The 12,908-nt window shown below is 52.5% G+C and overlaps 1 protein-coding gene across 1 annotated transcript in view; it reads left to right on the top strand.

Annotated features, from left to right (window-relative positions):
* The window catches only part of SLCO3A1 (solute carrier organic anion transporter family, member 3A1), a 105,765-nt gene extending 95,737 nt beyond the window's left edge, over nucleotides 1-10,028 (top strand). The window contains 6 exon segments of the mRNA XM_005873386.2: nucleotides 977-1,141; nucleotides 2,259-2,457; nucleotides 3,695-3,833; nucleotides 8,112-8,284; nucleotides 9,474-9,542; nucleotides 10,016-10,028. Of these exon segments, the coding sequence (XP_005873448.2) occupies nucleotides 977-1,141; nucleotides 2,259-2,457; nucleotides 3,695-3,833; nucleotides 8,112-8,284; nucleotides 9,474-9,542; nucleotides 10,016-10,028 (758 nt within the window).
* Nucleotides 10,029-12,908: the final 2,880 nt, after the last annotated feature.

Below are 12,908 nucleotides of genomic sequence, written 5' to 3'. Positions count from 1 at the left end.
CAATGAAATGAGATTAACATGGTTCCCCCAACAAGCCCTGCTCTGGCTCTGGGCTGGGTGGATTGGGTGGGGGAGGACCACCTGAGGAAGGAGGAACATGGGGAGCAAAGACCTGGGGCAGAGTGCTCCCCTGAGGAAACAGCCCCGGAGCAGACGTCTGGGTGGGGAGCCGGGTGCTCACGATAACAGCTCAGCATGTGGGGCTGGGCTGGAGGGAGGAGGGGTGAGGTGGCAAGTGTGACCAGACCGCTGAGGGGCAGACCCCGGGCCATCGCTGGGCATGGTTGTGTCCATGGTGGAGTTGGGAGCAGGCACGTGATGGGAGCTGATCCCATTGGCTGCCGGGTGGGGAGTGATGGCATCGGTTCAAGAATGAGAACTAAGACCAAGTTGGGCTGTGCGGTGATCCCCCAGGGGAGAGGCCCTGGCAGCTCTGTCCAGGGAGGTGGCCGTGAAGGTGGTGGAGGCAAGGATGGGGGAGTTTATATATTTATGAATGGATATGGGAGAGCCTGGAATTTCCTTTCTTTCTTGGAATTGTTCAGATTAAGTGCACATACAGTTGAAAATGTTAATTACATATATATATAGATAGGTAGATATGTTGATAGAACATAGTTATACACTTATAATTTATTTATAACATATAATTTAGGTGTATTTTCCCTTTTGAGAAACCCAGTCTTCTTTTGGGGGGGAATAAGTTGTGATTGCTTATAAAACATTTTTGATAAGTTGTGCTTATAAAACATATAGTGTTCCCGCTAAACTGTAATAACAGGCATGTTATAGTCTCCCGTTTTAGTACTTTTCAGCCTGAGTTTGGAGCTGAGGGTGACTTACGGGCCATAGATTTGGGCCTGAGGAGCTGGGTGATTCCACTGCTGTTGACTGACTCAGGCAAGAAGGACCTTGTGGGCAGAGGGCCTGGGAGTGCCGTGCGTCTGACCTTGGCCCCTGTTTCTCTCCCCCTCAGTGATCCCCAAGGTCACCAAGCACCTGCTCTCCAACCCCGTGTTCACCTGCATCGTCCTGGCCGCCTGCATGGAGATCGCGGTGGTGGCCGGCTTCGCTGCCTTCCTGGGGAAGTACCTGGAGCAGCAGTTTAACCTCACCACCTCCTCTGCCAACCAGCTGCTCGGTGAGTCCGCCTCAGCCCCCGGGAGGGAGGAGGCTGTCCTGCTCATAATCAATATGGCAAGAGCATCCAGAGCCCGGCTGGTGTGGCTCAGTGGTTGAGTGTCGACCTATGAACCAAGTTTGATTCCCGGTCAGGGCACATGCCCGGGTTGCGGGCTCGATCCCCACAGAGGGTGTGCAGGAGGCAGCTGATCGATGATTCTCATCATTGATGTTTCTCTCTCTCTCCCCCTCTCCCTTCCACTCTGTGCTATTTTCTTACAGAGCTCAACCTCCCTGATTATATTTCTCTGACTCTAATATTAAAATTAATTTGCATTCCCTGAGCACATAGCAGCTGGTTGATACAGTCGACTGACCTAGGATCTGTTGATTGGCAAGGAGGAGGCCTGCTGGGCCGGGAAATTGGCCGCACAATCCACCCCGTGGACAAATGACGCCCGTGGTCATTTACATTCGAGTTTTCAATGAAGCCCGTTGGTCGCCCTAAAATCCCACGAGTCTCTGGGAATCATAAGTAACAGGTTTTGGTCCTGCTGCCTTGCAGATGGCTCTGTTTATAAGAGAGAGAGAGAGAGAGAGAGAGAGAGGAGGGGGGGGAAATGTATGCCAGTTACTCACCAAGAGCCCCAGAATATACTGACTGGCTTGGTGCTATTTCCTGTGAGGCTCTGGGGCTGCTTAAAGCGCCGTCTGGGGCTGGCGGTTGTGGGCCCTCTGGCTAAACAGCTCCTGGCCCCTCCGCGGAGCACCCCTGGCCTGGTTAGAAGAGGAGGGGACATCCCCTGTGAGTGGCAGCCCCGGACCCGGTCACTCAGCAGCGCGGAGAGCGCCCCGGCTCCTGGTCCTCCTTTCTCAGAGCGCGTGTGCGTCCCTGGAATATGTCTATGTTTCTCGGTCGTCCCCACACCAGCTGTGTTTCTGTGCGGGCACCTCACGCACACGATAGGGGGGCATTCAGACGCCTGGGAACGGAGTTGGTACGTGTGTGACTCCCCAGCTTTCTGTGAGCTCCTCGAGGGCTGAGATGAGGCCCCTGATGGAGACTTGGGCACCGGGAGGGCGGCCGGGAGGGAGGCCCCGCTGCCCCTGCTCACGGCCCGCCCTCTGCCCTCCAGGGATGACGGCGATCCCCTGCGCCTGCCTGGGCATCTTCCTGGGCGGCCTGCTGGTGAAGAAGCTCAGCCTGTCCGCCCTGGGCGCCATCCGCATGGCCATGCTCGTCAACCTGGTGTCCACGGCCTGCTACGTCTCCTTCCTCTTCCTGGGCTGCGACACGGGCCCGGTGGCCGGGGTCACGGTTCCCTATGGAAACACGTAAGTCCCGCATGTCTGCTCTGCCCGGCGGCCCCGCAGGCCGGCTCCCCCTCACGCGTAGGGACCCGGGCGGAGGAGTGGATGGCGCCTCTGCATCTGACTCCCAAGGTCAGAGAATCGGGTGACCCCTGGGCGGGGAGGGCAGACCACTCCCCTCGACGGCTCGCCCAGGGCAGCGGACAGACGCCGGGGAGTCGGTCAGACATCACTCCCCGGAGGACTCACATTACGGCTTCTCATGTCTGACTGTGGGAATAATGTGAAGATAGGAAATAAAAATGATTTTATTGTAATATTCAGCTTCAAGTAGAAGATGGAATAGGCGTCAACAGTTCCCTAGACTAATGGAGCTATTATTACGCTCACACGGTAATTACAGGCTCTGCCCTGGGTAGGAATTGGTAAGTGTGGGAGGGAGAATAAAAAGGAGAGAAGGGAGAGGCGAAGCAAAGGAACTTTTCTTACTGTCTAGTTACTACCCTTAGATGCCGGTGTTGACAGCTTCCCCTTTTCTACATGGGACTCGGGCTGCCTTGAGAAGCCAGCCTGGAGCTGAGGCTGTGGCACAGCTGGCCTGCAGTTCCTCTCCTCCCTGGCCGCCTCCTCCAGGCAGGCCGCCAGGCCCACTTCTGCAGTTAAGCCAGAAGCTGCAGTGGAGCTGGGCTCAAGGAGAGACCCTTTCCCTCTTACACACTAAAAACACCCCTTCTGCCCCTTCCTCTTTGCAATTTGCTTGCTCAAGGTCACTGTGCCTTTAGTGGTACAAAAGCAAATTTAAAATATCTCAGTGTTATTTTTCGCAGGAAATCAGCACACTCAAGCAGACAGTAATTACTGAAGCAGCCTCGTCATAGTAGTTTGTTAGGCACCACGAGGCTTGCTGTCTGCTGGGAGGAATCAAACCGAGACAGGGACTGGAGAGGGGGGAGACGTTAGTGGTCAGCTGTGCTGGGTGGAGCTGTTGGCCCAGTGGAGGCTGTGGTAATCCGGAGAGGCAGCATGGAGGAGGTGGCCCTGAGCAGAGCTCCCACCAGCCAGCCAGCCAGCCAGCCTGGCTCCATGGTGCGGGGAGCAGCCCGCAGACGCTCAGCGGTGGCTCTGGGCTGCATGTTGCAGGACAAGCGGGTTAAGAGGAGGAAACGCAAGGGGGTGACGCATCCCAGCAAAGAGATGTCCCTGGGGGTCCTGGGGAAGCTGGCCTTTCTCTGACTGGCTCTGTGTTTTCTTTCTTTTCCAGCTCAGCGCCTGGTGCAGCCCTGGACCCCTACTCACCCTGCAATAAAAACTGTGAATGCCAAACCGACTCCTTCACTCCCGTGTGCGGGGCGGACGGCGTCACCTACCTGTCTGCCTGCTTCGCTGGCTGCAACAGCACGGTATGTGGTTTCCTCAGGACGCGGGAGGGAGCGGGGACGCGGGCAGCTGCAGCGGCTTAAACCCGAAGGGCAGGGGCAGGCGTGGGCAACCACACTGGGTCTTCTCTCAGCCCGCCCCGCTCCGGCGAAGGGTTTTCCATCAGTGGGAGGAGGGGACAGCTGGGCCCTTCTTGCTAAATCAAATTGGTTTCCCAAAAGCGTCTCTGAGCAAAGGAAAGGAAATGTTCAGAGGAAGCTGCACATGTGGAGCCAGAGAAAAAGGCTGTGGCCCGAGGCACTCGCCAGGGTCAAATTGGTTTCCCAAAAGCGTCTCTGAGCAAAGGAAAGGGAACAGTCAGAGGAAGCTGCACATGTGGAGCCAGAGAAAAAGACTGGCCCGAGGCACTCGCCAGGGTCCGTGGGGGAGGACGACTCTGCGGTAATGAGCTCCCCGGCAGCAGGAGTATGCAAGGGAAGGCTAGAAAGCCATGACAGGGAGCCCTCTTCCACAGCGGAGACTGTGGCATCAATTCGGCCTCTTCCCTATGCAGCGCCCTTGGCCTTCTGCGTCTCCATCTCCCACGGTACCTTTTGCGGCTCTTTCCTTCTTGGCTGGAATTACACAGCTGGCAGGAGCCTGCCGCCTCCCATGTTCTCCGCATGGAAACCCGATGCCAAGTGACTGGTCACCAGCTCTGGCGGGTCCTACCTGCAGGGTCTCTGGCCCTGCCCTTTGGCATCCACGCCACCCCCGCCCTGCTAGGGGCCTTCCTCATCTCTCACTTGGACCAGGGCGGTGGTTGCCTAACTGGTCTCCCAGCTCAGGGTGGCCCCCTTCTGGTCTGTCCTCCACGCTGCAGCCAGAATGATTTCTGTGAGGCTACAAGGCCCTTTGCCAAGGCTGCTCTGTGAGCTGGGAGGGAAGAGCCAGGCGGCCCTGGGTTTGCGTCCTCAGCATGTGTCTGTCCCAGCCACACCTCCTCTCAGTCTGTGACGCTCAGCCTGTCCCACACAACACGTGCTTCCCTGCTTCCCCCTGCAGCGGGACGACTCCAACCGCCCCTCCTGTGTGAAACCCTCCTCCCCTCCTTTGCCTTTGGGGTTCTTGGTGCCTGTCTGTCCTGGAGGCGGCTGTCTCATTTCACGGAGTGGCCGGCTGGCATCCACCCTGCTCTTTCCTGGGGGCCCAGGGACGCCCCGGTGGGAGGCCAGAGAAGAAGAGGGCTGGGTGCTGCCCTCAAGGCACCGACAATCGAAATTACCTGCTTCCTGTCCTTGCCTCATCCCGTGTCTTTGGGGAGCAGCCATTTTTCGCAGTAGGAAACACGGACCGTTTATTTTCATTTCCAAAGATGTATTCCCCTTGCTTTTAGCATTTAGATTCCTAGCCCGTTATTAACATTTTTTTCTATAGAGAAAATAAATAACCATGGGGGTGGGGGGAGAAGAACTGATTCTTAAATTAGATGATAAAGCAGTTTCTTGATGTGAGTGGAAATGAATTTTTTAAAAAGGGAAGGAGCCCGGAGAGGGTGAAAGTGAAAACACAAGCTATTCTTCCTCGTGACACCAATGTCATTAATATTCAAGGAGTTACATTACAAATCGGTGTTGGTTATTGTCCTGTTGGGAGAATTAAGTGGAGGCTGTGCCCTGAGACCAGAGGATCTCCACTCCAGAGCATTCTCTGGCCCCGAAATCATAACGTCTAGAACACAGAGGAGCAGGTGTCACTCAGGACAGCGTCCAGGCCATTCATCGGCCCTTTGCCGCCTCAGTGAGGAGCAGGTCACACAGAGGAGGGGAGGCCGCAACCCTTTCCAGATACAGGACGAGGGCTTGCCAGTCCTTCCTCGCAGCTGACTGCATTTCGGAAAGAAAAGCAAATCCGTATTCCAGACTGTTGGGAGGGACTCTCCACTTCCCAAATGTCTGTTTTTGTTTTATGTTTTTATTCATTTTGGAGAGGAAGGGGGAGAGAGGTAGAAACATCACTGATGAGAGAGAATCATCGATCGGCTGCCTCCTGAATGCCCCCCACTGGGGATGGAGCCCGCAACCCGGGCATGTGCTCTGACCAGGAATCGAACCAGTGACCCCCTGGTTCATAGGTCGATGCTCAACCACTGAGCCACACTGGCCAGGCTTCACTTCCCACGTTTCACATCAGACTCAACACATAGAACATCATCTCTCCCATCGCTGTCCCCTTAGAAAAGTAATCTTCCAACCTAGAAATTAGTTTATTTGTACGATTAATAGAAATTGATCCATCCATACTGAATGTGCAGGGAACCCACACAAAAACAACTTTATTCTCCAGTGTTTTTGACACTGCTGACGAGTGTTTTGTGTTTGTAATGTGCGCTGTCAAAATAGCACGCGTTTGCCTTCCTTCAGCAGCAGAAACGAATCCAAGATCCCAGAGAGTCATTTTTCTATTTTTATGGTCTCGGCTTTATTGTAATTATTTATTCCCATCATTGGATGTGAATAGAAACATTTCTCGATGGAAATGAATGTCTGAGCCCTGGCACAGGCGTATGACTCTCAATGACTGTGTTATTCTTCGTCTGTTGGTTTCTTTATTTTCTAAAGTTCTAGACTTTCTAATCTTTTAAAGAAATGATACATTCGTACGGTTCAAAAATCAGGAAGTATAGAAAGGAGGGCGTGAAAACCCTCCTTTCTACCTCGGCCTCCCACTTTTCAACCCCCACTCTGCCCAGTGGGTGACACTATTACTGGTTTCTTGCAGGCTATCCTTCTGGGTTTTAATGTTTAGGGTCTTATTCTGTACCTGTTGTTTGTGGGGGTTTGTTGTCAGTGACTTATCTTGGAGTTCTTTTCATATCAGTACGTAGAGAGCAAGCGCATACCTTTTTGACAGCTGTATAGTATTCCACCGCGAATCTGTTAGAGGCTGTGTAACCAACCCCTGTAGGTAGGCACTCCAATGGCTGCAGAACTTTAGCTCTCGCAGTGTTGTGACTCGTGTTAAACTTAGGGCATTTCGTGCCCAGGCAGGTCTGTCTGGGGGTAAGTTCTGGAGCTGTAATCACACAAAGGCACGGCTCTGGGCAGATTGCTCAGGACAGAGGATCCAGCCCAATAGTGTGTCCCCCGTCCTCAGCCCCTGGATAAGCCCGTGTGCAGGGCACAGTCATAAAGGGGGGCCCTGTTGGAGGCAGGCGGGGGGGCCCTGTTGGAAGCGGGCAGGGGGGCCTGTTGGAGGCGGGCAGGGGGGCTTTGGACACCCCTGCAAGCATCCAGGTAACTTTGTGGGATAAGCAAAGCCTGTCGCATGTTCCGTGGGTAAAGAAAAGAAGGGGGAAGAAGGAGGCGAGGAGGGAGGGGCTGGGCGGAGGAGGTTAAAGTGGGGGTGACCCTCAGGAGGACGCACCCATGTGCCCTGAAGGCTGAGCGGCCCTGGAAAGGAAAGCAGTGTGTTGCTTGTTATTGTTTTCATCCTGCATCCCTTAAAGGGCCCTGCACTGTTATTATCCAGCCTTAACTGGCTTGCTGCTTGCCAGCCACTGCCTCTCCCAGCCCTGCCCCTCCCGTTGCCATCAGGAATTCCTGCAGCGGGAGCGCGGTGCCTGGGACTGGGCGGCTGGGCACATGGAATCCAGGAAGCCACATGGGCGACAGTGGCTGTTCCTTCTCCTCCTCTGATCATATGCTGATCAGGGTGCTCCCGGGCTGTAGCTTGCTCCCCAGCACCGCCCTGAGCTCCTGGCATCTCTCTGCCTTCTGGCCCCTCGAGAACCTTCCCTGAGCTCTCCCCTCTCTGGGCCCCACAGTGGCAGCCACGTCACACCTGACAGGGCGCATGCTTTGTTCCAAGTGCCACACTGGGCACCGGACCAGCAGCAGGATGCAGGTTGCCTGATTTACTTCTTTTAATACACTTCGGTGTAATTATAACTGCATGAAGGAGAGGGAGAGGACAAATTGGCAGGTAATTACAGTGTTAATTGGCAAGGTTTTATCATATTGTGGAAGCACAATTTCCTCTCTAATTGTATGGAGGGGGCATGTTTGTCTACAGCGCAGCCGACGGAGGGATCCCCAGCAGGGAAATGAAATACACAGGAGACGGGGCTTAGCTCTCCCCCCATAAATATGCCTTTCTTTGCGTGTGTTCTGCAGCCTCCTTAAAACGCGAACGCGTTTGCTCAGGCCTGATGAATGGGAGGTTGCGGGAGGCGTAATGGGGCTGCGCAGCTCCAGCTGATGGATGGCTTGGGATGGAGGCGCTGGCGGTGCCACTGAGAAGGGCTGGCTGCTTCCTTTCAGAATCTCACGGGCTGTGCGTGCCTGACCGGCCCGCCCGAGAACGCCACCGTGGTCCCCGGCAAGTGCCCCAGTCCCGGCTGCCAAGAGGCCTTCCTCACCTTCCTGTGCGTGATGTGTGTCTGCAGCATGATCGGGGCGATGGCCCAGACGCCCTCGGTCATCATCCTCATCAGGTGAGCTGGTAAGGCCCCCGGGCCTGTGACCCGCCTCACGTCCCCTCCCCGCCGGTCCGAGGCTGCTGGGAATCGGTCCCACTGGCCTCACACCACGAGTAGAAGCAGGGCCCACGGGAGAGAGTCAGTCCCCTCAGATGAATGTGCAAAAATAGGACCCAGGGAGCCGGTCCCAGCGTGAAGAGCTTGGGTTGTGTGCCATGCACATTCCGCAGAGCGGGCCTGCGAGCTCCTCGCTGAAATGGTACAGAGTGGTTTCCCCAGAGAACGCCCACTCTGAGGTTCAGAAAGTGAGAGAGATCTTTCCAGGGACTGTTCTGGGGGCCCCAAGCCAGGGAGGTGGGGACTGTCCACAACAAGGAAGCGTGACGCTGTCGGGTGCCTTTCCCGGGGGGAGGGGGGTGGGCAGGTACCGAAACGAGAGAGTTGGATTAACCGCCCTGGGCCGCCCGGGGCCAAGTCGTGCTAGTCCCGTCGATTTCTCCAAAGGGCTCGAGAGTGACCCCGTGTCGTGGTTCTGGCCTGAGCCACGGGGCGAATGTCTTCCCAGGGGACGTTCCCGGGGACGTGGGGCCTGTCACCCCGAGGTGCTTCCCTGTCCTGGCCAAGGCGAGGTGCCTTCCAGTGAAGCCTGAAGGGGCCCGATTTGCATTCTGTCTTCATGACAAGATGAGCTCCGCTTATTAAAAACGTATCTTGTCACTGCAGTTACCATTATTTTCCAGACTCGAGGCAGGGGAAGTGGAGGGAAAAACCCACTGATAACTTTCCCAGGAAGGGTGCTGCTGGGCCCAGCGTGTGGCTCGGGGCCTGTTAATTACCTTGGAGCAGCAGTTCTCAACCTGTGGGTCACGACCCCTTTGGGGGTTGAACGACCCTTTCACAGGGGTCGCCTAAGACCATCGGAAAACACATATATAATTACATATTGTTTTTGTGATTAATCACGATGCTTTAATTATGTTCAATTTGTAACAATGAAAATACATCCTGCATATCAGATATTTACATGACGATTCATAACAGTAGCAACATGACAGTTATGAAGTAGCAACGAAAATAATTTTATGGTTGGGGGTCACCACAACACGAGGAACTGTATGAAAGGGTCGCGGCATTAGGAAGGTTGAGAACCACTGCGTGGAGTGATGATAATCTCTCTCTTGCCTCCTCGTCGCTGCGCACGTAGGACAGTCAGCCCTGAACTCAAGTCTTACGCGCTGGGAGTTCTTTTCCTCCTCCTCCGCTTGCTGGGTACGTATCCTCTCCTTATTCCCTCAATAATGAGTCGGATGCTGCGGCCCAGGTGAGTGGATATCAGTGAAATGGTCCCGTTGCTTGAATTTGTCTTTTTTTTCCTATGACGTTTCATTATAGAAACTTTAGAGACCTTATAGAAGAATCAGAGAAACTTGAAGTATGCGCATTTTGCCCAGGGTTTAGACCTCAACTCAGGAAGTGGCAAAGTTTTCATTCACGTCAACCCTGATTTCTCCTGGGCATGAGGAGGAAGAAGTGATGGCACCAAAGGGGGGAAAGTGATGGTGTCATTTGGCACCTTCCTAGAGCAACCCATGAGAATCCTGTGACATGCTTCACTTGCGGGGCTGCTGGCTTGGGGGGTGTGGTGGGGGGGAGGGGAAGAGAGAGAGAGAGAGAGAGAGAGAGAGAGAGATCTCGGTGCCTTGCAAATGGAAACTGCATCCTTTAAATTTCTCCAAACTGATTTAGTTCATGCCCCTGAGGTTTCTGGGATGGGCCATGTGACTCCAGGGTGAGGAGTGGATAGAGAGGGTTAAGGTTAGGACCCCTCGTTACGATGGGGAAACGGTGGGAATAACCCACGATTCTCTCAGGGTCCTGGGCCCGGGCCCTGCTGGGGCAAATCCAGAAAGACCAACCTGGGACCCCAGCTCTCAGCCATGCCCCACCCTCTCCCTCTAACACATGGTTGATGCTTCAGGAACGGAGCTTGGTCAAGGCCAAGGTCAAGAGAGGATAACTTTTCTTTCTTGAATAATAGGGCAGTGGTCTTCTTTCATCGACCTTATTGGCAAATCGGGGTGGAAAGGGAAATGACCATGGTCTCTGTTTTCAGAATAAATATTCATTATTCAAAGTATAAGCCACGGATAAGCACAAAGAATGAATTTTAGAAATATTTATCAGCGTGTTTGTAAAAGTAAAAAAAAAAAAAAAAAAAAAAAACAAAAAAAAAAAAAAAAAAAAAAAAAAAAAAAAGCTACAGGATATGGTCGGGGAAGAGGTCTGTAATATATGTGGTTACTACTTTCATGATGAGACCAATTCCCACGTAATGAGTATATCAAAGAGGAAAACGTCCACCCTGGATTCATTAGGAAGGTGAGATCCTGGGGGAATGGCAAATACATGGCATCTGCCCCCTCACTTCCTTTCTGATCAGTTGCCCTGGTCATTTCCCTTTACTAGTATCCAGGGAAAGGGCTTAGAATCTCCCCAACACTGTTAGTAATACACGATGTTGGTGCACATGGGGACACTTATAAGGTGTATTCTTATTTTTTTTCTTTATTGATTAAGGTATTACATATGTGTCCTTATCCCCTCATTGCCCACCCACCCCCCACTCATGCCCTCACCCCCTGGTGTCTGTGTCCATTAGTTAGGCTTATATACACGCATATAAGTCCCTTGGTTGATCTCTCCCCCTTACCCCCGCCCTCCCCTACCTTCTCTCTGAGGTTTGAGCATCTGATCAATGCTTCTCTGTCTCTGTTCTTGTTCATCAGTTTATGTTGATCATTATATCCCACATCTGAGTGAGATCATGTGATATTTATCTTTCTTTGACTAATTTTGCTTAGCATAATGCTCTCCAGGTCCATCCTTACTGTTGCAAATTGTAGGAGTTCCTTCCTTTTTACGGCAGCGTAGTACTCCATTGAGTAGATGTACCACAGTTTTTTAATCGTCTTATTTCTAAGTCATGGAAAAGAGATGTGTTGTAGGTGTGACAGCGCCCAGGTAAGAATGGGTACAGCAAGAACTTAAAGTAAAGCATCGCGGCCTTTCTGATGTTGTGCTGTTATGAGGACAGCCCCTGCAGGGGAATAACCATGGTGTCTGTTCACTGAGGTACAAGGTACGAGTCAGATGCCCTCCTACCCACATTCACTCCAGGTGGGGTGGACGGAGAGGTACATGACTGTGTAATATCTGGTAGCAAGTTGGGGAGCCTTATTTTTTAAAAATATATTTTTGATTTCAGAGAGGAAGGGAGAGGGAGAGGTACAAACATCAATGATGAGAGAGAATCCTTGATTGGCTGCCTCCTGCACACACCCACTAAGGATCAAGATCACAACCTGGGCAAGTGCCCTGACCAGGAATCCAAGCATGAACCATTGGTTCATAGGTTGATGCTCAACCATAGAGGCAGGCCAGCCGGGAAGAGACCCTTATTGCAGAAAGTGCTTAAAACATCCCATATACACATTCATGGGAAACACAACATTTATTTAGCACATGAGGTGAGGAAAGCTGCGGGGACCATGTTCCCGTACGTGAGAAGAGCCCTGCCCTTTGGCGGCATCTTTGAGGCTGACGTGAGAGGGGAGCAGTGGCCCAGCAGCGGAGTGAATGTAGAGGTGCCTGGATGCCTAAACAGATACAGGGCTCCAAACAGAAGGAAAAACAGTTACGATAGGAACACAACGGGAAGATAGATCTGAAAATTTCATGAGACTTGGGGTAAATGTGAGACAGGTATTACAGTGATATTGCATATATAATGTAACAATTTTAAGATCACTGAATGTTACCTTAATTATTTTTAAATTTGTAGGTATAGGCTAAGAAACGAACAAGGCATTATATAGAAGTGAATTCAAAATCTATACCTGTAATAAAGAAAAACAGATAAGCAAGTGAAGAAAACAGATTAGACAGTGAGGTAGTGGTAGCACTATTTCCATGGAATGCATGATAGAGGCAAGGCAGCGAGGCAGACTAACTAGACTAGAGTGTGAGGTAGGTGGTAGGCCTCTTCCTGCAGAGACCACAACGGAACAAAGGCAGACTACACTACACTAGAAAGCTTGGCTCCATCCTGGACTTAGTGGGAAGAGGCCTACCACCAACCTCACAATCTAGTCTAATCTAATCTATTCTATTAAGGGTGGTGGTAGGCAGCTTCCCACAGAGCCCAAGATGGAGCCACGCAGACAACAGTACACTACACTAGACTACACTACACTACACTACACTACACTACACTAGACTAGACTAGAGTGTGAGGTATGTTGTGGGCCTCTTCCCAGAGCCCAGGATGGAGCAAGGAAGACTACACTACACTAGAGTGTGAGATAGGTGGTAGGCCTCGTGCCAGAGCCCAGGATGGAACCAGACAGACTACATTAGACTAGACTAGACTAGACTAGACTAGACTAGACTAGAGTGTGAGGTAGGTGGTAGGCCTCTTGCCAGAGCCCAGGATTGAGCCAGACAGACTACACTACACTACACTAGAGTGTGAGGTAGGTGGTGGGCCTCTTCCCAGAGTCCAGGATTTACCCAGAAAGACTACACTAGATTACACTAGACTAAACTAGAGTGTGAGGTAGGTGGTGGGCCTCTTCCCAGA

Source organism: Myotis brandtii, unplaced genomic scaffold (assembly GCF_000412655.1).
Source record: "Myotis brandtii unplaced genomic scaffold, ASM41265v1 scaffold409, whole genome shotgun sequence".
Lineage (NCBI taxonomy): Eukaryota > Metazoa > Chordata > Mammalia > Chiroptera > Vespertilionidae > Myotis > Myotis brandtii.
Note: the sequence above shows the minus strand (reverse complement) of the source record. Positions and strands in the feature narration are given on the sequence as shown.